General features: G+C 46.1%; 1 protein-coding gene across 3 annotated transcripts in view; it reads right to left on the bottom strand.

Moving 5' to 3' along the window:
* The window catches only part of CDYL (chromodomain Y like), a 182,988-nt gene that overhangs the window by 50,101 nt on the left and 104,949 nt on the right, over positions 1-27,938 (bottom strand). For 2 of the 3 annotated variants that reach the window (XM_032861493.1, XM_032861494.1), the window contains exon 2: positions 26,800-27,466. In XM_032861493.1, the coding sequence (XP_032717384.1) occupies positions 26,800-27,466 (667 nt within the window). The remainder of the gene's footprint in view (positions 1-26,799; positions 27,467-27,938) is intronic. The other variant, XM_032861495.1, reaches the window with a different exon arrangement.

The following is a 27,938-nucleotide window of genomic DNA, read 5'->3' as shown; positions in this document are numbered from 1 at the left end:
TCCACATCACTCGCCATCAGGGAAATACAAATCAAAACCACAATGAGATACCACCTCACACCAGTCAGAATGGCTAAAATTAACAAGTCAGGAAATGACAGATGCTGGTGAGGATGCAGAGAAAGGGGAACCCTTCTATAATGTTGTTGGGAATCCAAGCTGGTGCAACCACTGTGGAAAACAGCATGGAGGTTCCTCAAAAAGTTGAAAATAGAGCTACCCTATGACCCAGAAATTGCACTCCTGGGTATTTATCCTAAAGATACAAATGTAGTGATGCGAACGGGCAGGTGCACCCGAATGTTTATAGCAGCAATGTCCACAACAGCCAAACTATGGAAAGAACCTAGATGTCCATCAACAGATGAATGGATAAAGAAGATGTGGTATATACACACAGTGGAATACTATGCAGCCATCAAAAGAAATGAAATCTTGCCATTTGTGACAACGTGGATGGAACTAGAGGATATTATGCTTGGCGAAATAAGTCAATCTGAGAAAGACAATTATCGTATGATCTCCCTGATATGAGGAAGCTGAGAGGCTATATGGGGGGCTTAGGGGGTAGGTAAAGAATAAATGAAACAAGATGTGATCGGGAGGGAGACAAACCATAAGAGACTCTTAATCTCACAAAACAAACTGAGGGTTGCCAGTGGGAAGCGGGTAGGGAGAGGATGTTGGGGTTATGGACACTGGGGAAGGTATGTGCTATGGTGAGTGCTGGGAAGTGTGTAAACCTGGCGATTCACAGACCTGTACCCTTAGGGCTAATAATACATTATACGTTAATAAAAAAAAAAAAAAAGCAGAAACTGTGGTTCTGTCATGGAATCAGTCAAGCTAACAACTTAGACCTAGAATGAGGGCTTTTTTTTTTTTTTTTAAACTATCAACTTGAGGGGCACTCGGGTGGCTCAGTGGGTTAAAGCCTCTGCCTTCAGCTCAGGTCGTGATCCCAGAGTCCTGGGATCGAGCCCCGCATTGGGCTCTTTGCTTAGCAGGGAGCCTGCTTCCCTTCCTCTCTCTCTCCTGCCTCTCTGCCTACTTGTGATCTCTGTCAAATAAATAAATAAATAAATCTTAAAAAAAAAATAAAAACTATTAACTTAAAAAGGGATTATGGGCCTAGTTTACTGAAAGCACAGCTGCTCCAAGATTGATCTCTTTTCTTAATCAAAGCAAGCAAACACAATCAGGTGTCAGTAATGTTACTGAGGGATGAACCATCTTCAGTTCAACAGAGAATTCAATAATCTATATTTTGATATGATGCTGTCTGTACTCTGTCCTCATGCCTACATGAGGGTAGGCATGTATAAAGTTCATGTTCAGAACAACTCCCTTCCCCTTTAACAGTCCCAGAGCAACAAAGTTATTTCTTTTCACACACTCTATGAGTATTTCTCATCCCTCCCTACTTATTTCAACAAGCTGGGCTCCCCTCTCAGTTGTCCTCTTAATTATATTTGAAACTTTAATGTACTTGAAAACCATTAGCATGATTAAAAACAACTGAAATTAGTGGTAATTTTTGGAGAAAAACTGTATCTTGAAAACCATATAATTTTGACTCTGATCATATGATATCATGTGTGAACACTGGGTCTGCTTATTTTCCACAAACTTAAAAATAAGGGAACCCTCCCCCCCCAAAATAAACCTGGTTCAAAATCAAGTGTGTTTTTGCTGCTTCTCCCCACACGACTCTCAACAAGATTCTGATGTTTCTGGGAGTGGAATAAATCCTACGCTCTCAGAATAATGAAGACTAACCTCATACTATTCACGATTCCTATAAATCTTCTCAAAAGCTCCTCCGTATCTCAAGATTTTTTCCACATTACATCTATCTTCAGAGCTTTCACCACCTACATGTCCATTCCAACAATCTTCTAATATATTGTACCTTTCCCAAAGCCTACTTCAAAGAGGTGGGCTTCCCTTCTGTATACACAGAGAGAAGACAAATCAAATCAGTAATTGCTTATCTCTCCATACTAACAGGCATGTCATCTTTGAAGATAAATCCACTGCCTGAAAATTGAAACTAAGAGTCTGTCTGATGTTTGAAAGAGGCTCTCCCACTCTTGATTAGAAACTAATTCTTAGCAAGGCCTTGTAAGCAATCTGGCACACACCAGCAAAACTCACAGAGCTGCCTCTAAAGTCCACCTTGACGGAGTCCTTTGATGGTAAAATTCTGAAATCAACAAATTTGAGATATTTATATCTGTCATGTGAGATTTAAAAAGCTGACTTAGGTTTTATTTTCACATGAAAAGCACACAATCTAAACAATATTTTAAAAACTATGCCGACTTTAACTGAGAAGCGAGACAGGTGGCCACCAGATTCCAAAGGCCCTCCCTTGTCTCACAGCATCTCCCCTGACTTTAAGCAATGCCACATTTTTGGAAAGGATAATATCAGTCCTACTTGATAGTTTCCAAAAAGCCAACACTTATAGTTAAAGCAACTTTTCATTCATAAATGGAGCAGTACAGTTAACTTTCAATTCTCCGTGGCAACAGGAGTCCTGCATAATGCTAGGAGCCTGAAAACAGGAAAATAAAGAGCCTTCTCGTTACTCACCCATTGGTGTTAGGCAGGCCAACGAGAAGGATTTTGGCAGTGTTAAAATACAGGCACACCTCGTTTTACTGTGCTTTGCTTCATCGTGCTTCTCAGACATTGTGTTTTTTTGGTACAGACTGAACTTTTGTGGCAACTCTGGGTTGAGCAAGTCTATCGGTGCCATTTTTCCGACAGCATTTGCTCACGTCACGTCTGTGTGTCACATTTTGGGAATTCTCATAATATTTCAAACTTTCTCATTATCATTACATTTGTTAGAGTGATCAGTGGTCACGGCTCACTGAAAGCTCAGATGTTCGGATGATGGTTAACATTTCTCAGCCATGAAGTATTTTTAAAGTACACACATTGTGTTTTAGACATAACGCTACTGCATTAACAGGCTAGACTACAGTGTAAACGCAACTTCTGCATGCACTCGGAAACCAAAAAGTTCACGGGACTTGCTTCACTGGGACACTTCACTGTGGTCAGGCACTGCCTCTGCAGGGTCTCTGAGATGTGCCCACATATCATCTCCTGTGGTGCCAGTGCGTTTTTACACACTAGTCTGGTTGTTTCAATTTGCCCATTCAAGTCCGATACGCTTCTGTCTTGTTCTGTTTCTTATACACCATCTTATTTACCATCATCTCTTTACAGGCTTGTCCCATCAGGATGACCCTGAAGTCCCAGTTTCCGGCCTCCTGGTCCCAAATGCTGATCTGAGCTTCTTGTTCCCTGCAGCATACGACCCTGCTAAGTTATAAGGACCAGCAAGGTGAAGGCTATGGGCATGCTTCCTCCTCTTTTAAGATCTTGAGACTCTGTCCCTGCACCTTCCACCTATCACCCTGCCCTGCCCTCTTCGTTGCAGACCTCGAATGTCTGGTCTCTTACTAATCTGGAGAGAAACTTCTCTCCTTCTTTACCTGAGGATGAGCAGGCTGATGGCAGGTCATCTTTGCTCGGTTTGGAAGACCAAGGGTAGTAGGCAGTCATTCCCTTTCAAAGAGGCTCTCTCTTCCAAGGACGTAGCTAAGAACAGCGTTTTAATTAGAGAGCCCAAGGACGCAGCTGACAACAGCCTTTTAATTAGAGAAAGGGCTCCATGTAGCTCCTCCCCATGCCTCCAAAATACAGTGAAAACACTTGCTTTGGACACCATCTTGGTCTGATTACCACCCAACCCCATTTCCCTGTAAGAAAGTAGCCTCTCCCTACAGACAGGCTGTCTCATACTTCTGGGCTCCCGTGTACAGAGGAGAGGGGGCAGGTCAGCGCACTATCCCAGGAGCAGGGGCTGCTCTGAAACAGGATTTTTATTAGTATTGCTAACCTTGAGGTGGCAGGAGGTCCCTGCAAGAAACTCTCTGTGAATCTGGACCCACCCCAGCTGGGGTCCCTCTACCTTCTTGCTCAGAGCACTCTGTCCGAGGTGCCAGAGGACCTCTTTAAGACCTAGTACTGTCATTCACTAGCTCTGAGACCTTAAGCAGTTTGCTCTTCCTTATCAGTAAACAAGGGACAGTAATGTTTGCAACATCTGCTCCCTTATCAGTAAAAAAAGGGACAGTAATGTTTGCAACATCAACATCACTCAAAATACTCAAAAGTGATTCAAACCATACAAATGTCAGATACTATTACTAATATTACTGATACATATGCTCTTCTATAGAACAGGCAAAGGACAGAGACGTGATGCCCTTCACTGAAGAGCACTCTGGGAATGGCTGTTTAACTTGTCACGCATCTGTGCTAGCACAGCTGGGCCTCTGACACTGCTATGTGAGGACATTTCTGACATTCATAGATATTTCTGGTCCATACCCCTTTCCGTTCAATGCAAGGAAACCGAAGGGCTTCACCAAACTCCTTAAAACCACATACTTACGCACATACAAATATGACCACCAACTGAAAGACACAATCGCTGCTTTTGAAAAACCACCATGAACAAGAACAGATAAAACAACACCTGACATCCACCCGTCTTCAGCTGAGGTCAGTGATGGAGAGGATGACTGAATTCTCAGCACAAGTTCAGATACTTCTTTTGTTACCTTGGGAGGCGGCTATGGTTGGGATTTAGGATTTGTTTCTTTCCACCACAGTGATTTTATTTTATGACACAGTGAAATGGAACCTAGATACAGATGTTGCTTGGTTTTTCAAAATGTAATGACCAAAAACCAAAGCAAAACGCCAGGGCGGACACAGCATCTCCTCTGGGAGCCCCTCCTCTAGATTCAGGCCAATCTGGTAGGTGTTCTTTGAACATAGAGCCAAAGGCAGGATATGGATGGTGGAAAGTCCATTTGCCCCACGGTACACTTCCCGTGCTGCTTCTGCTGGGCGAGTGTTTTTCATGTTTACATCTTACCATGAGCTCCTCAGAGGGAGGGAGACTAGCCCAGCATGCCTGCCCTTTAACTCAGGTGTAAGTACAGAAACCCCTCTTTGTGCAGCTGGATGTATGAATGGCATATCACCTCACAAGGTCAGTGTTGAAAGCAAAGGACTCATTCTTCCGCCATCTCTCTCCCCACACAATAACATCACTAACTCTTTAAGGTCTTTTGGTGCTATGGAATGTTGGTGCCTTTTTAATACTATTTGCATAAGCACTGTATTTTGCATACGCCACTCTGCTAAATGGAAAGCTTGAAAAAATGACATTTAAAAGCAACTCTGAAATAATTCTTAAGTAATAAGGAATAGTGCCAAAGACTCTATCACATTGCAGAGATTTTCTTTCATTTACAGTTAGCGATCAATGTCAAAATGTCAAACGGTTCACATCATGTTTCTACTTCAACCCCTTCTCCATACTGAATAAAGTCCAACCATCTTCCCCTGTCCTACAAAGCCCTACATGATTTGGCCCCTGATGACCAGCTCTTTCAACCAGCACTTTTGCTCTCTTCCTTTGATGAACAGGATGCTACTCCTGTCATAAGCATGGCCTGCAGAAAACAGATAACCCTCATGGCCTCATACAGATGATGACGGGCCGGAGCTGTCTGAGTACACGAGAGGTGGCCCTGCTATCCAGTTACTCCCGGAAAGAATGGCTCAGATCAAATTCTCCAAAAACTAAGCCAGTGTTTTTCATAATGGTCTGAGGGGGGAAAACATGAAATAGGCTGAAGGCTAAAACAGCATGCCCACGTATTCAAGGTCATGCTGGAGCACCATGAGATGTGTCCACCAAAGATTATGGCCTCCTCTCGGGTTACGCTTTTGTCTGACTTAGGAATTTGGTATTTGTAAGGACCTATTTAGAAACTGTCCCTGCTCCCCTTCCCCCAGGGGATTTACTTGGAGACAAGTCCCGGAAACCAGCTCCAGGTACCAAAGCCCAGATACAAGGGTGGGTCAGACCAGTGGGGGGATGCATACTGTCTCCCTGGTTTCCAAGGAGTATGAGCCCCGCCCTTTGGGCGCCAATCCCAATCAAGGTGGAATAGGCTGGTTCAAATGTCTACTAGGGTCCATTGTAACTGAATTGGTCACCTAGCATCATTTGGAGTTCTCTGTGTGTGTTACGATCTCATTGGCCACGTGTGCGTGGCCAGGCCCGACCGCATGGCCTTTGCCCTTAAAAGCTAGTCTGTGAACCAGAGAAGGGTCGCCCTCTCTTGTAAGAGGTGTGGCCCCGCACGTACCGTTACATTCTTGATGCTTGGCGCGAAATAAAGCTTTGCTTGACCTTCGTTTTGTATCAGTCTCGCTCCTTTAATCACGGACCCATTATTAGGGCATAACAGTATTGATCAGGATATTCTAGAACTCTGTAAGGGTAGAGATGTTAATTTTTGAAAATGCATAGTGATATCCAGTGAACAGCAGTGCTTAGAAATACAAAGGACAACTGCTCAGGAGAGAAGAGAAGACCAGAAATTAGCTTTATGACCGTGAAGGATGATCACTGGTTTTGTACTTCACCCTATGACGAGTCTGGCCCTCTTGCAGGGACTCAATTTTCTCGGAACCAACTTCACTGTTATTTTGATTCCTGAAACAAGTATTTCATACACAGTCATTCGGTATTTATGAGTCATGTGTTTACTTTTTGAAAATCTTAATCTGACAGATGTCCCATAACAGCTATCGGTTTAAAACGAACAACGTTATATATGGTAAGTTAATACAACTGGGACTTTACTTAAGAAGTTCTTTTTTTTTTTTTTTTTTTTTAAAACCAGGCTCTACGCCCAGTGTGGAACCTAAAGCAGGGCTTGAACTCACGACCCTGAGATTAAGACTGAGCTGAGACCAAGAGTCAGCTGCTTAACTCTCTGAGCCACCCAGATGTCCCAAGAAGTTACTTAAATTTAAGTGGATCTTAACATTATGGATTCCTTCCTGAGAATTTTTTGTCTAAGATGGGTTTTTGGAAACACTACCCTCTCTGACATGGAACACTGAGGCTGCGAGCTACCATTTTTCTCTAAACAGCTGTCCACATTGCATGGGTTTATGCCTTCAGTCACAAAGATCATCCTTTAAGAAATAACCCCACGAACCCTACATTTACTGTGAAGAGGGGGGCATTCACCAAGCCAGGCGAAGCTCTCAGGTATTACAACTGTGTGTGCGTGTGTGTGCGCACGTGTACAAGTGTGTCTCCTTCGCCTGTTCACTCTCAGGACATGCTGCCGGGCAGCTTGAAGCTGCGACTGTGGCCCAGTGACCGAGTTCAGTGTCATGCACGCATTCTCCACATTCCCACACTCGGCTTCATCGTGTTCTCGTTTCCATTGGTCTTGATGCCTTCACTTAGAAAAAACAAACCTGTGCTTCCAACCTGTGAACGGTCTTAGGTCCGTTTTCAAGTTGTGTATAAATCACCACCATCCTTCTACTATTGCCTCTTGCTTCTTTGCTCAGGCTTTTCCACCTAGACCACCTCTCCCAGTACTGCTGCCATTGAACAAAACCCTACTAACCCTCCCAGGGCCCCAGAGATGCCACTTCCCTCTTCACCAAGACTGTATTGATCTCAGCTGGACACACTCTCTCAAGTGACTTACAGGCATTTGTATATGTTGCCTTATGGGACAGCTGCTGTAACTGGCTGCTCTTCATTCCAGGAAACACAGCTCTGGGAGGACAGAGGCTGGCCACATGCATGTTGCCAGTCGGACCTCCTAATACTCAGCACACAGTATGCAGGGTGCTTGCTTGATCAATCAGGTTGAGAGAAGAAAGCATGAAGTACGAAGGTAAATGGTCATTAAATGCAGAGCATTCTTTCCTTAATAAGCACCTCCTCTGGCAGGAAGAAAGACAAGAAAATCCAAATGACCATTTAACAAACCTGAGCAGGGAGCCATTGTCTGATGCTATTCTGGATGCTGAAGATATGGGGCTGAATAAGTATACAGAGTGTCTGACCTCCAGCAATTCACATTAATTAACAAACACACTAAGTATGCAAGTAGGACTGTGGATGATGCTAGAAAGTCACAGCACACAGATGGTCTACTTCGGAGGTGGGGGAAGGAGTATGGGAGAAGATCAGGGAAGGCTTCTTGGAGGAAGGGCCGGGGGCTGAGGCCAGGAGGATGAAGAATTAACCAGACAATAAAACAGAAACCCTGAGGAAGGAGAGAGTTTAGCAAAGTCCAGAACCTGGAGGAAGCCTAGTGCACCTAAAGCAGATGCAGTGAAGGGGCAAGCCAAGCAGGGGCCCACAGATCACAGTAAGAAGTCCCAATCTAAGTTCCAGGACATGAGGAAGCCACGAACGATATTTCAGCAGGACATTAATATATGAATTAGATCTCCAAAAATCCTTCCAGTGACTAACTGAAAAATGATTGAAAAAAGACAAGAAAGATGTTGGGGTCACATCTTTGGCTCAGCTGATAAAGTGTGTAACTCTTGGTGTCGGCTCAGGTCCCAGTCTCAGGGCCATGAGATCATGTGCTGTATCTGGCTCTGCGCTCAGAGAAGAGTCTGCTTGAGAGCCTTTCTGTCCCTCTGCCCCTCCCCCGCTAAAATAAATAAATCTTTAAAAGAAAAAAAAAAAAGATGTTGGTCACTTGGGCTAGGTGGTGGCAATGGCCAGAGGTCGGGGAAAGAGACAGACGCAGGTGCACGAAGTGGGCGCGGTGGTGGTAATGTGGTGATAAGGATGAAGGAAGGGGCGGCCATGGCCGATCTGGGATCTGCGGCTCTTGGCTTGAGTTGTTAGAGATGGAGGTAGCACTCACTGAGGCGGGAAGATGGGAGCTCCCTGTTGTGCCTGCCAGGACGGGGGATGCCAGTAATTAACTCAACTGTTTCCAATGCTCACTGTTTGTCAGGCACATGATGAAATGTATCACTTTAAAAAGCCTATTACAAGGACACAAGTAATGACATGATAAATGTATCTTCTTTCCCCCGTATATACTTGGTTCTTCTCCCTTTCTTGATGGCTTCCTCTCACTCTCACAGAACCAGAAGACAAATGTTTTCGGTTGACTGAGGGTGCCTCTCATAGCCTGGGGTCATGAGGAGTGGGGTGTGTCTGGGAGGGTAAGTTTGCTCATGCATTCTCAAATCTTCACCTCTGTGCACAGGCACAGCTATCTGAGCCCACATCTATCGTTTAAAGCACAGAACCCTTTGTGGATTAATCAGGTGAGCAGGACCCAGTAAAGAATGGGGCATCTAGACAAGACAGAATGTGACCACATGCCCTGAAAGGCGGTCCCCTAAAGAGAGGGTCATGGTATTAATTAAAGACACACAGCACATTTATTTCTGTGTGGATGTAAAGGCTGCTGGCTGGAGGATTTACAGTGGGTTAAAATGTCAAAGGGCTATGTGTGGGCTCCTGGTGGCCCCGTCAGAAGTAAAGTTTCACTTTTTTATGAATGGAGAGGAAAAAATGAGGAAAGACTGTGGTTAGCTCACAGGTCAGGCACTGTCTTTTAAGTAATCGCTTAAAAGCAACAGAGGGTTTTATGCTTCAGAAATCAGATCCTGCCACCTTGGGGAGCCAAGGACGAAGGGCAGCCGGTCCACAATTCCAGCGCATTCCATGCGCAGTGGCCACCATGGGAAAGCAGCACCTGAAGTTGTGCGATGCTGGCCACGGTGCACCGGCCTCAAGAGCTGCCCCCAGGGCTCTGCCGGGTGCTGTCACGAAGCAGCTGCTCAGTCCGCAAAGTGAAGAGGCCAAGCAAACCAGACCAGAATTAAATATCTCCTAAAGCAAACTTCCAAGACAAACACCCAGTGTTAGTCCAGATTAGCGCCTCTCAGGTTAGGGTCTGAGGACATACTACGAGTCTATGCAGTGAACACCACCTTCTAATTCCCATGCTTTTGACCTCGTGATCATCTGTGAGGACGGACGGCCTCCTGTGCGGCTTTCAGGCTCTGTTCCCATCAGGTGCAATCAGGCTGTTGCCAAGGATCGCCTTCCTCAGCGGTGATTCTGAGCCAGCCTTCCAGACAATCCTGGGGGAGGGGTCACATCACCTCTGCCAGAGAGCCCGGTACTCATCCCCAACACACAGCCAGGACTGAGAGCTGCGGGGACCCGACACAACATTCCTCCAATAGGGCAGAAGCTGTTTTCTCAAGTGTTCGGCTCCAAGTGTTCGGCCTTTAGAGGGGTCCATACACCGTGCACACTTAAGAATGATGGCCCCTGGACCCCCTGATGACAGGCAGGGGCGTATGCGTGTCTTTTCAACTGTGGATACCTACCAGGGTGGCGGGGGACTCAGAGCTCAAGGCAGAGCCACACCACGGCATGGACTACTCACTTGACAAAGACATTCTGGCTGCATATTAGAGTCACATGCTGAAAAGCATGGGCTCAAGAGAGAACATTTAATGCATCATTTTCCAGAGGAGGACAAAAACTACTCAAAGGTCAAGATAGAGAACTAACCTCAACACAATACACTCGAACTATAAAGCAAAAACCTGAAAGCCAGAACTTGCTAAGTTACATAAAGACAATATTAAAAAAAAAGACAGTAATCTTAAAATCCAGTTTTGAGCAAGGACTACTGATCCTTGCTCTACTGATCCTACTTCAAAACTGTCCTCGAGCCAAGTTCCAGTAGTCAGCTTTTCTTTCAATTATTCCAGAAATCAAGGAAACAGACACCGGAACTGCCATAGCTTTTTCTGCATTTTACAGCAGCCCCTGCTCTGTTTAGGGCATCATGGGGACACCCCGTTCCTCTGGGAATCAGGCTCGCAGGGGCCATCATCTGACTTACTTGAGCCCCCGTTTCTGTTGTGGATTGGTTATACTCAGTAACCCGAGTGACCCTGGAAATCATGGCAGACTGCCACGCGCGCGGTCACAGGATTAGCCAGATGAAAGCAGCACGAAAACCCACAGAAAACCCGGGGTGCAACTGCTCATTAAATGCCTATCAGAAAATCCCTCGTGAAAATGGGATTACTCTGTAAGTGGAAACATTCACTAGAGCAACCCCTCCCCTTCCCCAAACAAAACAAAAACCAGAGTGAGACTCCTCTTAATGCCACTCTCCCTCGCTTGCTGTTATAAAGCTGTGGCCGTCCTGTCCCATCAAGTGAGCTTCACCTGAAACACCGGAGCACACACCTGTGATGGGAAAAGAGGGCATATGTCTCACTTCCCCTTCCAAGTCCGTAAAACAATCTGAATTCTCGGAATCAGAGATAGTGTCTCCAAAGCCACACTCTGGATAAGACGACACCTGTTCCAAAGCAGGTGCCAGCTGTGTGGCCCTGTCCTTTCCCCTATGGCCCCCACGCTTGAGCTGCTGCTGGGAAGACACGAGGCGGCGACGCTGGCAGAGCTCGTTTGGCTCTCTGGCCACAGGGCAGTCAAACAGCCCGAGCCTCCGTGATCCCGCTGCCAGTGTTCATGTTACGTTTGCAGAGAGTTCCTACAAAACCAAACTGTCCTTTAACGTTTCCAGGGAATGCCAAGGATAAGAAATGGCTACCAAGCTGTGCTGAAAAGTGTCATTCAAAGAAAAAAGTGCTACAATCATGATACTAACACGGAATACATAATTTAAAACTGTATCAGTGAGATGAAAAGTCATCTGTCCAGTTTTAAGGGGTGCAAGTAACAATGTGTGTTACATTTAATAAAAGGCCCCCTGCAAATCCATGTGACAGGCAGAGTGTCATTTACTGGATAAAATGCAGAACCTCCCTCCATTAGCAACATAAAACTTAATTAAAATGAGGGTTTGCCTTCCCATATACCATGTCATCTTACTATTTGACTTTAAAATTTAATTAGAACCAATGAATTTTTTTTTTTTCTTTTAAAGGCTCCAACCACCGTAGAGACACAGGATTCCCAGGACAGTGACTGTTGACACTAGAAACGGTCCTGAGTCTGAGGACAAAGGTCTTCAGCCTCAGGTGTCTGACATGTAGAAGCCAGCTCTGGGGAAGTGGCAGCTCCTCAGCACGAAGTGTGGGTTGGGTCTCTACGTCCCACAGCTCTCACCCCACGGGGGCCAATGGCCTCACCGGTTTTAATCATCAGAAACAGATGCCGTGACCTCCCGCTCTACTACTTCAAAATGATCCAGGGACTCGTCGTTTCTTGCAGACTGCTTCTTAACCCACCCTCCCTTGGAATCTGGCATGCCACTACAGAAAAGGTACTGAGACACTGCCCTCCTTGGTGACAGAGTATGCTTTTCAGAAATCGCTAAGCCCATAAGGGGACAACCCAGGTCTGTCTCCTGAGGGGAGAGGTCAGCCTTCAGAGGTGCATCACCTCCCAACGCTTGACTGGTGACCAGCCCTGATGTGTGGGACACTGAGCTTGCAAAGAGTGATGAAGACAGTTCTGTAGGTCACCAAGGACTCCAGAAGGTCTAATATTCTTAATCAAGTCTCAAGGGGACTGGAGGATAAAAACTCAGGTTAGTATCCCAATCATTTAAACTGACTTCATGAAAAGGCTGTGATACACATCATTCTTACAATCATGATCACAAGGCTACTATTCTTATCCAGTGTTTACTTCTGAAATTCAGGTAATGCTGGGCCGGGTGGTGCGTCTCAGGCTGGCAGGGGCACAGAGGATGACCCAGGGACTGAGGAGACCTGCTTGGGATTACTGTCGCTATCTCAGTGCTCAGGCTTTGTGACCATTCCTTCCCAGCACAGAGGTGGAGGGACTGTTTGCAGTGCACAGCTTCACTCCAAGGGGCTGAGGAGGTTCCAAGTACAAGCTGTGTCTCTACGAAGGGAACAGATTTGCATTTTTTCCCTGACATCACACTTCCCTCCCCTAGCTGCACACATATAAATAAGGATGTAAACTGCAGAAAGAAATTAGAGACGGCCATGATCGAGATAACTGGGTAGAAAGGAGGTTGTTTTAAGGTATTTTGAGAACCAGTACATTCCTACTAAAAAATATTTTAAGCACAGTCAACTCTCAAGTAATGAAGTAGGAAGGGCAGACCAGATGCTACCATAAATAAACCTGAGGATAAAGTGTCATCTTCCCAAAAGATGGGGAGGGTGGTGGCATGGAGAACAGAAGAGCAAATATATGGTTCAGAAAATAACCTGGAGGAAAAAATACCTTGGAGGTTAAGATTTACAGCATTTTCCTAATATTTCATATTTCGAATGCCCTGGCAGAGTCTGTTTATGGTCCTAGACTGAGAGGCAATTACATCAGATCCTCACCACGAGAGGAGATGGGTATTTACTACATGAGGGTAGTTACTTTTTTATAGCTCATCTCATTAGGTGTCATCATGTCAGCAAAAACAGGTCTGCACAAGGATTAGTTTATTATAATCTCCTTATCAATAGTCTGGTGTACTGCTCTGCCTTAAGGCATGCTGCCCATAACCCTTGGGTTGGACCTTTAGTACCGTGGCCTGACCGAGAATATGGTATGGCTCTGTCTGTTCTGGACCTTTTCACCCATTTTGCCAGCGTAGCTACTTTTGGTCAACGGCAACGCCATTCGAATGCGTCCCCAGAGTAAGAAATGAAGGCTCTTCCCCCAACACCGGTCCTCCCAGGCTACAAGCTCCTGGAAGGTGGGGGCTGTTGTTCCCTGGGCTCTGAACGATCAGAGTCGAGCAGAGAGCCTGGCACACTGTAAATGCTCACTACGTGCAGGATAAAGAGGCAGGAGCTTCCAGAAACTCCCCCAGGCAGAGGCAGCTGTCAGAGCATGGTGCGGAACGCAGTCACTCAGAGGTTCAAAGCAAGGTTCAAAACATGCCTTCAAACCAGAGGAGAAACGGTGTCAGGAACTGAGAAGTCACCCAAGACAGCTGGTCAGGAGCCCACAGGCATGCCTGGAGCCACCTAAGGGGAGCAAGCACGGCTGTAGGGGCCAAAGCCGTGGACATGGGAGAGGTGGGCTGACCCAAGAGCCCTAGGGGACCCAGCTCCTGGGAGAAGGTGAATTAGAAGCCTTCCTGTCCCCCAAGTGCACAGATAATGGCAGTTATATGCACTTTACATTAGATGGTCCATTCTGTTATCACTGCATTTGTTCGTGAAGCTGAATGAGTTCCCTAACTAGATTTTGCCCAGATAAAACAATACCGTATTAATCTTAATACACAGTTAAAATGGTAACTCTGAAGTTTAAGGACATCAGTAAAACAGTAATTATGAAGATACATTAGGATAAGCCACAAAGGAACAGAAAGCTTTATCCACTTCCCCCATTTGGGGGCAAGGCAGGGAGGAGAAACCCTGGGGACAGGGCTGTAAAGAGGAGTGTGTCAGGGCACCCGGCTGGTTCAGCTAGTGGAGCGCGCGACGCGATCTTGGGGTCATTGAGTTCAAGCCCCATGGTGGGGATAGAGATTACTTTCAGGAAAGTTAAAAAAAAAATAAAGAGGAGCATGTCAACTCGAAAGGACTTGTGGAAGTAGAGCAGCTCAGGGGAACGGGGAGGCCTGCTGACCTTGACTGATTGGGAAAAAGGACCCTAAGTGCTTAGGCAGCATGGGGACGCCCAGGGCAGCAGGAACCCCCAGCGGATGTTGCCTGGCCCCAGCCGCTGCTGCTGCTGTTAGCATCCTCCCAAAGGCCCAGTGCCCCAAATAAAGCTCCCTGTGTGTATGGTGGCATGGCAAGCAGTCTTGTGCCTCTTAAAGGGCATCAGAAGAACAACCACAAAGGCAAACGAGAAAACAAACAGCCAGAGAGGTGAGAGGTGTACAAAGAACAGCAGTGCTCCAGAAACAAGTATCTCAAAAACAAAGACAACGCAAGAAGTATCGGGGGGAGGATGTAAAGTGTGGTAGGAAAGTCACATGGTACAGCTGCTACAGGAAATTAAAGACAGAACTGTCACAGGAGCCTGCGATTCCACCTGTGGGTGTTTATCCGAAAGGAGTCCAAGGCGGATCGGGAAGAGACAGTTACACGCCCACATTCACGGCAGCATCATTCACAACAGCCAAGAGGTAGAAGCAACCCAATGGCGGCTGACAGATGAGCACAAAGAAAAGGTGGTATAGACGCACCATCGAACGCTACGCAGCCTTCAGAGAGTGGGAACTCCTGCACCTGGCTTCAACATGGGGGAAGCTCCAGGACATTATGAAGTGACACAAGCTGATCTAATGTAGTCAAAATTGCAGAAGCAGAAAGAAGAATGGTGTTTGCCAGGCTGTGGGGGAGATGGGAGGGAGCATTAGTATTTAAGGGGCAGACTTTCAACTGTCGGGTGAAAACATGTTAGAGCTCTGCAGCACAGCAGTGTGAATGCACTTGTAATGTTTCTCAACTATGCATTCGAAGATGTTTAAGGGGTGCCTGGGTGGCTCCGTGGGTTAAAGCCTCTGCCTTTGGTTCAGGTCATCATCTCGGGGTCCTGGGATCGAGCCCCATATCCGGCTCTCTGCTCAGCGGGGAGCCTGCTTCCCCCCTTCTCTCTGCCTGCCTCTCTGCCTACTTGTGATCTGTCAAATTAAAAAGAAAAATCTTTAAAGATGCTTAAGACGGTGACCTTAGGGCATATGTGCTGCTACAATTAAAACGAAAGCAAGAACAACATGGTGTTCATATTAAATGTGGCAGGGAGTGGCCTGGGGGTGAACATGGCGTGGGGACCGAGAGCCCTGCAGAGTGGCAGGAGCCACACTGGGGGTGGGTGGGAAAGGAAAAAAGTAAACAATCCTGGACGAAATGCCCCACAGGTGTGGCCTAAAAGGAAAATCAGAATCAGGCTGGAAATAAGGAGAACCCTGAAGAAAAGGTGTTCATGAATCCTAGTCCCTTCCCGTCTTTCAGCTTGGCATGATTAGTAAAATGGGCATCATTCACCACTCCCAGCTCGAGTGACCAGCAACACAAGGATGGAGTGAACCCAGGGACAAAGTAAACGCTAGCTGCCACCAGGATGAGCAATGGGACTGTCATGGCTTCCATGAGAGCCCAGTCCTCTGGGGTGACAGCGAGCACTGGGGTGAGAAGGGCCAGGACCCTGAAGTCTGTCTCTGGGGAATAGTGACATAGGACCAAGAGGTCGGTGAAGCAGACAGTACGGTGGCCGGGGGTGGGGGGTGGTGTCAGAAAACATAGGCTTCAACAGGACAGGCTGTTTATCTGGGTCTGAGAGTGGCTGCCTCCCCGCCCTTGCCCTGGCCTTGGAGCACAGAGACTGGATGCTCTCCACTCCAGAGACCGGGAGGGAAGGTGGAGGACCAGTGAGCAGGGCAGGTGTCTGGGATCAGGGAGGGCAGGAAGGTGAATGGGGAATCCCCCATCAGGAGGTTGAGGAACTTGAGGAAGACACAGCTCTGAGTGCTGCAGGGGTGCTATTAAGTTGGGGGCAGATGAGAAAAGAGAAGAAGTCAGTTCAACTGGGAAAAATCACGGGGAAAGGCTGCAGGACTCTCTTAGAGGCTGTGGCGTGGGAATGACAATGAAGAACTGCACAGAATCACACAGTGAGGTTATTTCCATCTCAAAATGACCAAGCACCTAAGGCACGGAAAGGCTCTACTAGTCTGAGGCCCATTCTAGTGACATGAGCTCTGGAAGTGGGTGAGGGGCCCTACTTATTACCCGTAAAGTTGCCTCCTGGATATTGTCATATAGAGCAAAATTATTCACTGGTATTTTTAAAAGATGTTCTGTATCATTAACCTACAGATGTTTTCTTGAGTTCTTCCAGCTCGAAGAATTACATGTCATTCCATACTTGCAAGCAGGCTCAAAACTTGCCTTGGGTCTTACTTCCTCAGCAATTCCTCTCAACCACCCCCACCAACCTCGTTTCTTTTCCACAAGGAGCCTTTTTAGAAGACAAACACTAATGATGAAAGTGAAGTGAAGAAAACTCCAAAAACTCACTAGTTCACACACAAATGTTAAGCACCTATAATATGTAAACAATGGGACCAGACAATGGAGAAGATTCTAAAGAAGATTACAGTGTTTGCCACAATGCTTTCCCATTCTACCATCTGAAGTTTTATTGAATTTGTTTTGGATCTTTCTCTGGATCTCCTCTGCCAGATTTTACTTTTTTGGAGATTCCCTTGAAGAATCAGTGCTCCTCTACCTAGCCTGCATGTCCAAGCTACTTAAGACTCTGCCCAAAGCGGAAGTACCGTGAGGAACATGACTTTGACCGGTCTTCTTTTAAGAGGTCCCTAATGAACGGATTCGAACACAGCCTTTCCTCGTTTGTAGTGAAAAATGTGACTGTCTTGTCAAAGGTAACATACCAAATTAGGAGGAAACAGACATGGTGCCTAGCACACCCCCTACCCCGCCCCCCCAACAGGACTCACAGCTCTTTAGGAGGAAGAGCACATAACGACACACAAGTAGAAAAATGAAAAGGTGAACACAGAGTTCAGTCTCATAGTAAGCAACATGTGGGTGTACTGGGAGAAGATCATGTAGGTTTCAGAGGCCTGCCCAAAAGCTAAAACACGAATTGAAGTTATTATTCATTTACTATTCCACATTTAACACTCACAATATTCTGTAACTTAGGAAAGCACTGTTAGGTTCTAAGGGTACTCAGTAATCTTAATCGTGTCAAGACTGTCAAGAGCTCAGTCCACTCCTACTGTTAACAGCCTTGGGTTTTGCTTGGGTAACCAGAGTCTGGAGGAAGCTCATCTCCTCTCTTAGCACTTCTGCCTAGTTTGCTGTGCGGGCTGGGATGCCAGCTAGAACTGCGGACAGCACCTGCCTTCCCCGTGGGTGGATTTGCCTAAATGAAGCTAAGAGAGCCCAGAGGTGGAGAGAGGGGGCCGGGCTTTGATCCTTCTCAGGCAATGGATTCACCTGAGCCAACAGACGGTATTTGTGTTTGCTCGTCTGTTGAGGCCAATCTGAGTTCAGTTTCACTCGAGAGAGTCTCGACTAACAGAGTACTAGCAACACTAGGAATGAGGCTTATAAATAATCCCTTTCCCCAAAGTGACACAGACAAACTGACGTCAGAAGCAGGTTATCACGGGGACCCTACTATTCTACCAACTCTGCTGAGTGACTTTTTATCAAATCCCTTTCTCTTCCCCAACCAGGCTCATCTATAAAACAAGTGTTCTCTGAAAGAGGAAGAATAATGTTAGAGGAACTGAAGTCAGAACAAAAGCCACAGAACAGCTTGGGATAAGACTGGACGGCTCACACACTGTATATTACATAGCTGCTCTTGTTCCTAAAATACAGGATGCTAGTCTAGAAGGCTAGCACCCTGCTAAGGATAACAGCAATAAAAATGGGAATGCATAAGACAAATGGGATTTTTTTTCTTTTTTTAAAGATTTTATTTATTTGAAATTCAGCAAGTTAGCGAGAGACAGCCTGAGCAGGAGGAGAGGGAGAGAGGGAAGCAGGCTCCCCGCTGAGCAGGAAGCCCAGCATAGGGGCTGGATCCCAGGACCCTGGGATCATGACCTGAGAGGGAGGCAGATGCTTAACCGACTGAGCCGCCCAGACACCCCAAAACAAATGAGGTATTCATCCCCTACCAGCAGGTGCCAACAAGAGCAAATATTTTCAGAAAAGGAATTTCACTTGCATCGCTGACTTGTTTTTATTCTGCCCTTGTGCCAGTCAGTTGTAAAGTTCAAGAGGAGGAGGAACTGTAATCAGATTCTTTTCTGACATGACCTAAAGAACTCAAATTTCTTTAACATTATAAAACTCCAAGTTAATAAAATACACTTTGGTATATTCAAACCTGAGCAGGAACCATAAAATTAATACAAATTAATCTGAGGGCTTCTCATTAAACTGTTGTAAACCCCCTGAGGCAGAGACTCGATGGCACTATTTGTCCTAACCCCTGGCATGAAAGTTGTCTGTCCTGGAGCGGGTGTTGGGAGAATCAAAGTCCAGGACCTCTTCTGAAATGCCCCGTTGGAAGGACGTGCTCTCCAGCCCCAACCCGTGAGATCAGCGTGGGCCCTGGGCTAGGAGGACGCACAAATTCAGAGTCTTCACGTTTTGAAAAAGTCGAACGACTCTGTCCCCCTCTCAAGAGGCAAGAGAATCTATAAAGGGAATTAACAGAAAAATAAATGCAAACAATTCTAACCTGTGAAACCAGAACTCTCACATTTTAAAATTAAAACGAGACACCATCTTCTACTTGAAATATCTGATAGATATTTAAAAGTTGATTAAGAATAATAGGTAGGGGCACCTGGGGTGGCTCAGTGGGTTAAAGTCTCTGCCTTAGGCTCGGGTCATGATCCCAGGGTCCTGGGATCGAGCCCCACATCGGGCTCTCTGCTCCGCGGGGACCCTGCTTTCTCCTCTCTCTCTCTCTCTGCCTGCCTCTCTGCCTGCTTGTGATCTCTGTCAAAAAAAAAAAAAACAAAAAAAAGAAAAGAAAAAAAGAAGAAGTAGTAAATGGGCACCCACAATCTTTATAGCTTGTTTAGAGAGCAATTTGGCAACATCTAGCAAAATCTTCATTACAGCCTTGTACTCTTGTTGGACAAGGGTCCTGCTAGCATTCACACAGGTGGGGAGGGGGTGCACGTATGAATATGTAGGCATGTGAGCACGTGGGCACAGACGCAAGCCTGGAGGAGGGGAAGGCAGCGAGGCCGAACGTAAACAAGTGGTGGGCCTGGGTGAAGCCTATGGGCTCCTCTTGTAGCGGCTTCGCAACGTCTCCATAAATACGAACTTGCATCCGAAAAGACAAAAATCAAGTTTAAAACTTCAAAAGAAGTGAGGTAGAGATCTGTGTCTTAAAATAGAAAGCTCTTCGTGACATGTTAAAGGAAAGGGGAAGATACCAGAACCATGTATATAGTATGATTCCGTATCAGAGTGTAAATATGGACAAGGTCTGAAAGGACACCTGTCAAACTACAACATTCCCTCTGTGGAAGGGAAAGGTATTCTTTTTTTTTTTTTTTTAAAGAATTTATTTATTTATTTGACAGACAGAGATCACAAGTAGGCAGAGAGGCAGGCAGACAGAGAGGTAGAGGCAGGCTCCCTGCTGAGCAGAAAGCCCGATGTGGGGCTTGATCCCAGGACCCTGGGATCATGACCTGAGCTGAAGGCAGAGGCCTAACCCACTGAGCCACCCAGGTGCCCCAGGGAAAGGTATTCTTAGGGGAGGAGGTAACAGTAAACTTGCCTATTTTGCTCAATGTACTTCTAAGTTACTTGCATAAAAATTCACGGTATTTATATTTATGGATTACTCAGGTACATTAACATTTCTGCTGTTGCAACACCGATAAAACGTACTCATCTGTGTCTGAAAAACTCGTAATGTCTACGGCTGAGGTTCTCCCATAATGGATGCACCCGGACATAGGCCCTGTGCTGGCAGGTGGGTCTAACAGAAACGGGATCTGTCATGATGCCTGAGGCCACGGCTAGCATCCTAAGGGCAGGGCTGGGGATGCTCAGCCAGTAAGCGTCCAGCCCCAAATGCCAAAGTGCCCCCTGCTGAGAGATACGTGGAATCACCGGGGAGCAGTAGCTCTAGGATACATGCTCGCACAATGAACAGCCACAAAATTTTACAGGAACGATGTAGGGCTATTTGTGTGGATATGAAACTATATCCAAGATATGTCAAAATTAAAAATAAGAGCCTAAATTGGAGAACCATATGACAAGTATGAGCTCACTGATGTATTTAAAAGATAGGCATGTTTATAAAATTTCTGGAAGGAAAGAACTGTTAACAGCCGTTATTTCTCTCTGGAGAGGAAGGGGATGTGGAGCTTGGGGGGGGGGGTGTGCTTCTATTTTTCTTTTTTTTTCTCTGAGATGCTTTAATTAATTTATGTTTTCCTGTCATTTAAAATCTCTAATTATAAATATTAAACCAAATTACAAAAGCCTGAAGACAATTTTAAATCAAGATATCCTAAGGCTAATAAGCAACCTCACAAGACAACAGGATCTAACCATAAGAATCTAAAATATACTATAAATAGAAGTATTTAGCAGTGTTTTTATTTATTTCCCATCTTGCTCTAGAAAACCAAATTCAAAATAAAGCACGGCACAGGGGGTCATTGCGACACTTTGGCGAGCACCACAGGCACCGGGGAAGGCTTGTGAAACAGGCTGCTGGGCCCAGCAGACATTCCAATCTAGGAGGCATAGGGGGCCCGGGGACCTGCATTTCTAACAGGCCCCCCAGAGTTCCCTGTGGCGGCTCCTCTGGGCACCATGCTCTGAGAATCACTGGTAATGGAAAAAATACTCAACAGAGTGGCAACGAAAAGAGAAAACTAAACAGTCACAAGGGTTCTGAAGTAGGTTCGCTGGGTCACCGCTTCCCCAGGTCCTGATTGCCCTTGAACAATGCCCTCAAACCCTGAACCACAGGGGCTGGCGGGGGTGCGGTGTCCTGCAGGGATGTGCCTTGGTCAGGAGCCGGCCGGCTTTTTCCTCCAAACTTCCTAGGCCCGCTGAACTTGTTATCATATTTAATTCATTTTTACATAAGATCGGAGATACGATTACAAGAGGTGAGCTGAGGCCTCAAGGGAAATGATGTCTAACGCTCTGGAAAGTCTCTAAGTGAAAATAATTGTCAAATCAGGTACAAGTGAGAAAATGAGAAAAATGAAAAAAAATCCCAGGACTGTGCACTTGGACTTGTAAGAATCGAAGTTTCTGCTCCACTTCAGTGAGATGTGCAGCGGCAACAGCAGACAGTGTGGTACGGAAGCACTTCCCACACATCCCCACTCTAATCAATGGACCCACACCTTAAGGAAAGGGCTTGACTCAGCGAGCAAACGGCAAAGCAAAGTACCCCTTTCTTAAAGGCCTTGGCTCTACCTCAGCGGCAAAGAGAAGCACATTTTTAACTTTTAAAATGAAATGACTGTGGTTGGTATGTCTTCCAAGACTCCTGGAAGTGACTAACTCTTCATGCTAATGGACTGTTGCTGCTAGACGAGCGCCTCTTCTCCAAGAGCTCTGTGCCTAAGACGCCACTAGATGCCCTAGCACAAGAGTTCTGTGGCCCACTGAGCTCCCTCTCGGAAGAAGGAACAGTTTTGTCTGGACCACCCCATCATTCTAACTGAGGCATTCTAGTCAATGCTTTGTGGGGCATGGAGTTGCAATCCGCTTGCCTCAAAACTTGACGCCCCTATGGTTCAATTTTAGGTTCTGTAATCTATGTATAGGTAGATTTGTTCCCGGTGAGGTAAGACACGTGGAAGCCATCCAGCATGGAACCCATTTCACAGGAGGCACCAGTAAATGTCTGCTGGTGCCCAATGCAAGTCCTTCGCAAGCTACTGCTTGCTAGGGACAGCTTCAACTGTCCCCTTTCCCAGTAGCTTTCTCCTGTTGGGGCCTGCTGAGCAGCCTCAGCCAGTGGTCTCCCGATTTCTTAATTTTCCCTGGAGCTAAATTCTAATCTCAGCACATAAATCACACATGGCCCCAGGGGACCACGGGCCTCTTCTGTGGGTGGAGCTACTGATCTGGAACACCAGCTTCCCTGATAATAACAGGGAAGGGAGAGAGATCATCAGCTTCATATTCTCACGGAGGGGAATTTACACTCCAGCTCCTCAGAAGAAACCAAATTTTCCTGAACAATTTCTCCCAGGAGCCTCCTTGGATGGAAATGCTCATAGGATTGAAAACTTGTGGTATGTTTAAGTACTTCTTCACTTTCTCCCTGAATCTGATGGTTTTAGCTTAATCTCCAGCAGCAACCCCACCCAGTAACACTGATCGGGTTTAGACCTCATTTTGTGTTAACTGTTTTCTCAAGGGTCATACTTGTCAAACGCTGACATTTATATATTTGAATTCATAAAAGAACAAAGTAACAACAATCCAGTTGTGAAAAGCAGTTGCTTCTTTTGTAGGATTAATTTGTTAGGCTTAAATTAAAAGAGCAAGAAAATACTATCATTAACTTATTAACAAAGAACAGTAGAAAGATAGTCACACCTAACTTTAAAATTTTTCCTATTTCTGAGTGAAACAATATAGTCATCTTTCAAACCTTTGTTTCATACTTAAAACAGATACAAACCAAATATACATATGGTTATCCTGTAAAAGCAATCGTGTGTGTGAAAATTCTTCAGAAACATTTACTCTCTTGGTTAACAGATATTTAAATATCTGTTGTGTTTGGTGGCAAAAGTATCCCTCATACACACATGATTAATGTTTTGAATAAGATGATTCATTTCCCAGTGACTCCATGGGTATCTGGTTCAATTAGTTTTAAAAAAAACAAATCAGTTTTCTTATGTAGCTCTAAAAGTAATGTGGAAAGTAAAAACAAATAACGACTTTAAGAAATTATGAGTGTGGACCAACAGCCTGACACAGCTTCAGTACTGTTCTCTCAGGAAAGAAACACCCCGAGGGCTAGGCCAGTAATAGGTTTTCTTGAATGTTCCTGTACTTCTGGTCTCCGTACCTTGCCATTTCAATACCGTTTCTCCCCTCACACTGAGTGCGACCCAGCCACAGGGCTAAAAGAACTCGCTACAATCCTCGTCTTCAATGAGCACCCATTCTACTGGAACTATTCCCTCCACAAACACTGGCAGAGCACTACTGTGCACAGGCACTGCTCTGGAACAGTAGGATTTAGCCTTCAAGAAACAAAGTCCCTTCTTGAAGCTTACTTTCCCAAGGAGGGAACAAAGCATCTTTCTACAAAGGGCAAAGGTGAGGAGAAGCAAAGGCACTAATCCACCTAAGCATTTGCCTGTAGGTGGCCATGCTAAGACACCACTGGCTTTTGCCATCATATTTCATTCAGAAAGGACACTCCAAGAGAAGGGTCCAGAGGGAAGAATGGTCCTTTTCCCTTTTAATCTGCAAACCTGACTTAGATCATGGCCATGTCACTTACCGCTGTCCTAAAAACCTTCCCGAGGGGCTTCTATTCTTCTCATGGAAGCGGAGAGAGTATTCTCAATAGTAAATAGGACGCAGGGCCAGGAGACAAAGGAGGTCACGAGGGCCTTGCAAATACAGTGTTACTCTCATCCCAATCAATCAATCTAACTCTAAGAACAAGATAAAATAATTCAAGATTTTATGCTTACACGTTCCTGGTGGTTTTAACCAAAGACACCTTTATGGACATTAACATTTTTTTTTTCAAAATGGGGAGAATAATAAGGAAATCACTAACTCCTTATTTAAACCAAAGGCATTATTCTCCTTTTATAACAAAGCTGGAAGCTCTGCTGAGGGCAACCAAGCCTGCATAGCTGTGGTGAAGACAAAATGCGGAAACTCTGGGGTCAAAAAATTTTGAAAATCATGCCCCCACACCACCCATAACAGTGTATGTACACACAACGTTTGTGGACAAAGGGGAACCACAGATCTTCTGAAGCCTTTTGTGTTTCCTTATTTTCCCAAAATAGTGCCCTGGGACTGAGACTTCCTAGAGCAAGGATTAGCAAACCCTTTCTGTAAAGGGCCAGACTGTCAATTTTTTCAGCTTTGTAGGCTATACAGTCTCTGTCACAATGATTCAACTCTGTCCTTGTAACTAGAAAGCAGCCACAGACCGTAAGTCAATGAATGAGAATGTGGCTTTACTTCAGTGAAACTTTACTTATGGAGGGGGTCCTGGGTGGCTCAGTCGGTGAAGCCTCTAACTCCTGATTTTGGCTCAGGTCATGCTCTCAGGGTTGTGGGATGGAGCCCCGAATCGGGCTCCACGCTGGGCTAAGATTCTCTCTCTCCCTCTGCCCCTCCCCCGTCTCTCTCTCTCCAAAAACAGTCTCTCTCTCTGTCTTTCCCCTCTCTAAAAAAAGGAAAAGCAAACAAAACTCAACTCTAAAAAACTTCACAGATACAGAAAGCTGGATTTCTTACATATTTTCAACATGTCATTACATAGATTACATAGGATTCCTCTAGAGTTTTTTCAAACATTAGAAAGTGTCAAAACCATTCTTAGCTTGCAGGCTGTACAGAAACAGGCCGTGCACTGGGTTTGGCCCCAGTGAGCAGCTGCCCCACCCTCATCCGCTGCACGCAGCCCAGCAGCCCAGCGGACCACCGGGTCCTGAATCATCAACAGAGAAGGAGATGCTCCTCGTCTGTGGAGGCAGCAAGCAAAGGCCAGAACCCGGGAGGAGGACATAAGAAACGTGTTCTGATTCACCTCTGCCTTCAGTTCTCCCTGAGCACCAGTCTTTGTGGACTCCACTTCCCTCGCTGCGGCACAGAGCACGCACTCAGATGGCTAACAGAGTCTCTTCTGCCTCCGAGCCTCTATGACCCTTCATTTACAGTGATGTGAAAGAAAACTCTATCTCTGAGCAGGCCAACCACTCAGGAAGTGAACTCAGTAAACAAGCTGATGTAAGTTCCAGGTGAGGGCGAAACTTTTAGAGCAAGGAAGAAAAGTGGCATTTGGGTAAAGCGTGTTATCTGAACAACACTAGCCAGATGGCAACTTACTGTCTTAAGGGAAACCCAGATTTCAGTTTAGATCCTTCCCTCATCGTTGCTACAAGATCTAAGCCAAAACTCATTGATGCGCCAGAGCAAGATGGTCAGGGCAGTGTCTCGGGTGAACAGTTCTCCTTAAGGGAAGGGCTCCCCCTCCAAACTGACATAATTTCCCTTTGTTGCATTTGACTCTACTAAGGGGGAGTTGGCGGAGACACACAGATAGGCGCAGTTACAATCCTGCAACACAGAGGACGCAGGGACAGGGGTTCCTGAAGCAGAAGGCAGAGTGGGAGTTCCAGGGGACCCTGAGGGGCAGGGAAGGCTTGATGCGCCAGGCAGAGAGGGAGCAGAGATGCGGTGAGAGCCAAGCAGACACTCAGGAGCAAGGCTGCTAACTAGAGCAGTGGCGGTCAGGTCGGACCGCTGATGGGGATGCCCCGCTCCCACCCCCGTCCAAGAACTACAGAAAATGGACAGAAACCATCAACAGGCAGGAAGAAGGGAGACCAGTGAGAAAGCTATGGCAGGTAAGAAATGACCAGGGCCCAAAGTGAGGGGAAGCTAGTGGAGCTCACATCTGAGAAACCTGTAACAGAATTCTGTAAATATCGGTGACTAGCCGAGGCACGAGGACAGCTGGGGAAGGGAGCGGTGTGTGCTAATCCCAGCCGTGCAATCTTAGCAGATGGACGGCCATGGTACAATCAAGCAAGCTGCAGAACCCAGGAGCAGGAGCAGAAATCCAACAGAAACCACCACCCCTACTGAGTGGACTCCTACTCTGAAAAAGGGACAGGGGGATCTGAACAGTTGATGATTACAGACAAACAAATGCAAGTCCTGTAGGTTCTGTTACATGACTGGTACCTTCCCTTGAAAGGCATTTCTGGTTATCTAAACGTGTCAGCAAAATAAGGCTCGTGACTTCTAATCAATACGGGACACCTTTAGAAAATTCAGATGAACCCTTAACGTGAGACTCAGCATCTCGGATGTATAAAGGTTCACAAAGAAACTTGGCATAAAGGAAAATACCAAGCGTAGCAGATTTTGAGTGAGGAGACACTGTTTAAGCAAGTTGGTGTGGTGGGACAGTTTGTGGATACAAGTTAAACAGAGATAGCTAGCGCTGACTGAAGAGAGAAATGCCAAAGGCTTCAAGTAAAGAGAGAGACTGCAGCAGCTCTCAGAGGTGCTGGTCCACAGACTCCCCACACTTGCATCAGCCTGCCCTCCAGAGCAAGACCACCTTGAGAACATCGCCAGCATGCTGGGAAATAGCCCGTGGCCATCGACAGGGACGCTGCCCGCTGAGCAGCTCACTTGGACACTCACCTTTTCCGTTAACAGCTAATCCCGTGGCCATGGCTGCAGTCACGGGGCCAGACACCTGAGGCACTAATGGGTGTATTCGGGGCCTGCTCCCCATTCTAGCTCGCTCTGCACCAGGGCCCAATAAGGCTCCGACTGGCTTTTCGGCTGCCACTTCTGGGGCTACTGTGTCCTCCTGACCCTGTTCGATGGGGTCCAGTTTCTCAGGGCTCTCATTCTGAAAGCCGTCCACTGCGGTCCTGCTCTTAATGGGGCTCTTAGGCACAAGTATCTTTATACCTGATTTTGCTAGGTCCATATTCTTCCGGTTTGCGAGAGATGGAGCTGTGTTTTTCCTGAACTTCTGGCTGGCACCAAATAATGGACTGTTTTTGGACTCGTGGTCTTTGCCAATCACTAGTGACTTAGGAGAGGTCTTAGAAAAGTTGCTGTTGGTGGATCTGGAGATCTGTTTCCTGGCATTGTTCGGAGAGGTCCTATTTGTTCTGGTTAGTGTGCTTTCTTTCTGCTTTTCGGTGTGGCGTCTGTTAAAATCATGAATGTATTCCTCACAGTTCACAAGGTGCTGCTCTGGTTCCCAAGTGTCGTCCTCACTGTCATAGCCTTTCCACCGAACCAGATATTCTATCTTCCCTTTTTTGTTTTTCCTTTTGTCAACGATCCTTTCAACCTGTTTATAAACAGAAAAGAAAGAGGTGTCAACGTATTATCTGGAAAAAAGGGGGGGCAAGTTTCATAAGGAAGCATGAGAAATAATAAAAACCACAACAGAAAAGGAAAATGACCATCTCTTTCCTAAGCCAAATCATCTGAAAAGAGCACAGGAACGGGACATTGGGGATTTTAGCAATTTCCTTGAAATTAAGTCAGACAAGATGCTAAAATTTTATGCCCAGAATACATGGATGTACACTAGGTAGCCTATTTTTCTGTGATTCAAAGGGGGCTCTGTTCTTATTTTTACCTCAGACCCTGACCACCTGAGTTGGTTTTCAGTTACAGCTGGAACAGGACTTAGTCATCTGCAGCCTTCCACCTGGTCATCCTCAGGGTACCCAGGGCAGGCCGCCCTCCAGCACAGCTTGGCTGTAAACACAGCTAGCTGCACAGGGCTCGGAGCCTCCCGACGTGTGGAACCGGCT

The sequence above is a fragment of the Lontra canadensis genome, unplaced genomic scaffold (assembly GCF_010015895.1).
Source record: "Lontra canadensis isolate GAN:19392208 unplaced genomic scaffold, GSC_riverotter_1.0 scaffold21, whole genome shotgun sequence".
In the NCBI taxonomy this organism is placed as follows: domain Eukaryota; kingdom Metazoa; phylum Chordata; class Mammalia; order Carnivora; family Mustelidae; genus Lontra; species Lontra canadensis.
Note: the sequence above shows the minus strand (reverse complement) of the source record. Positions and strands in the feature narration are given on the sequence as shown.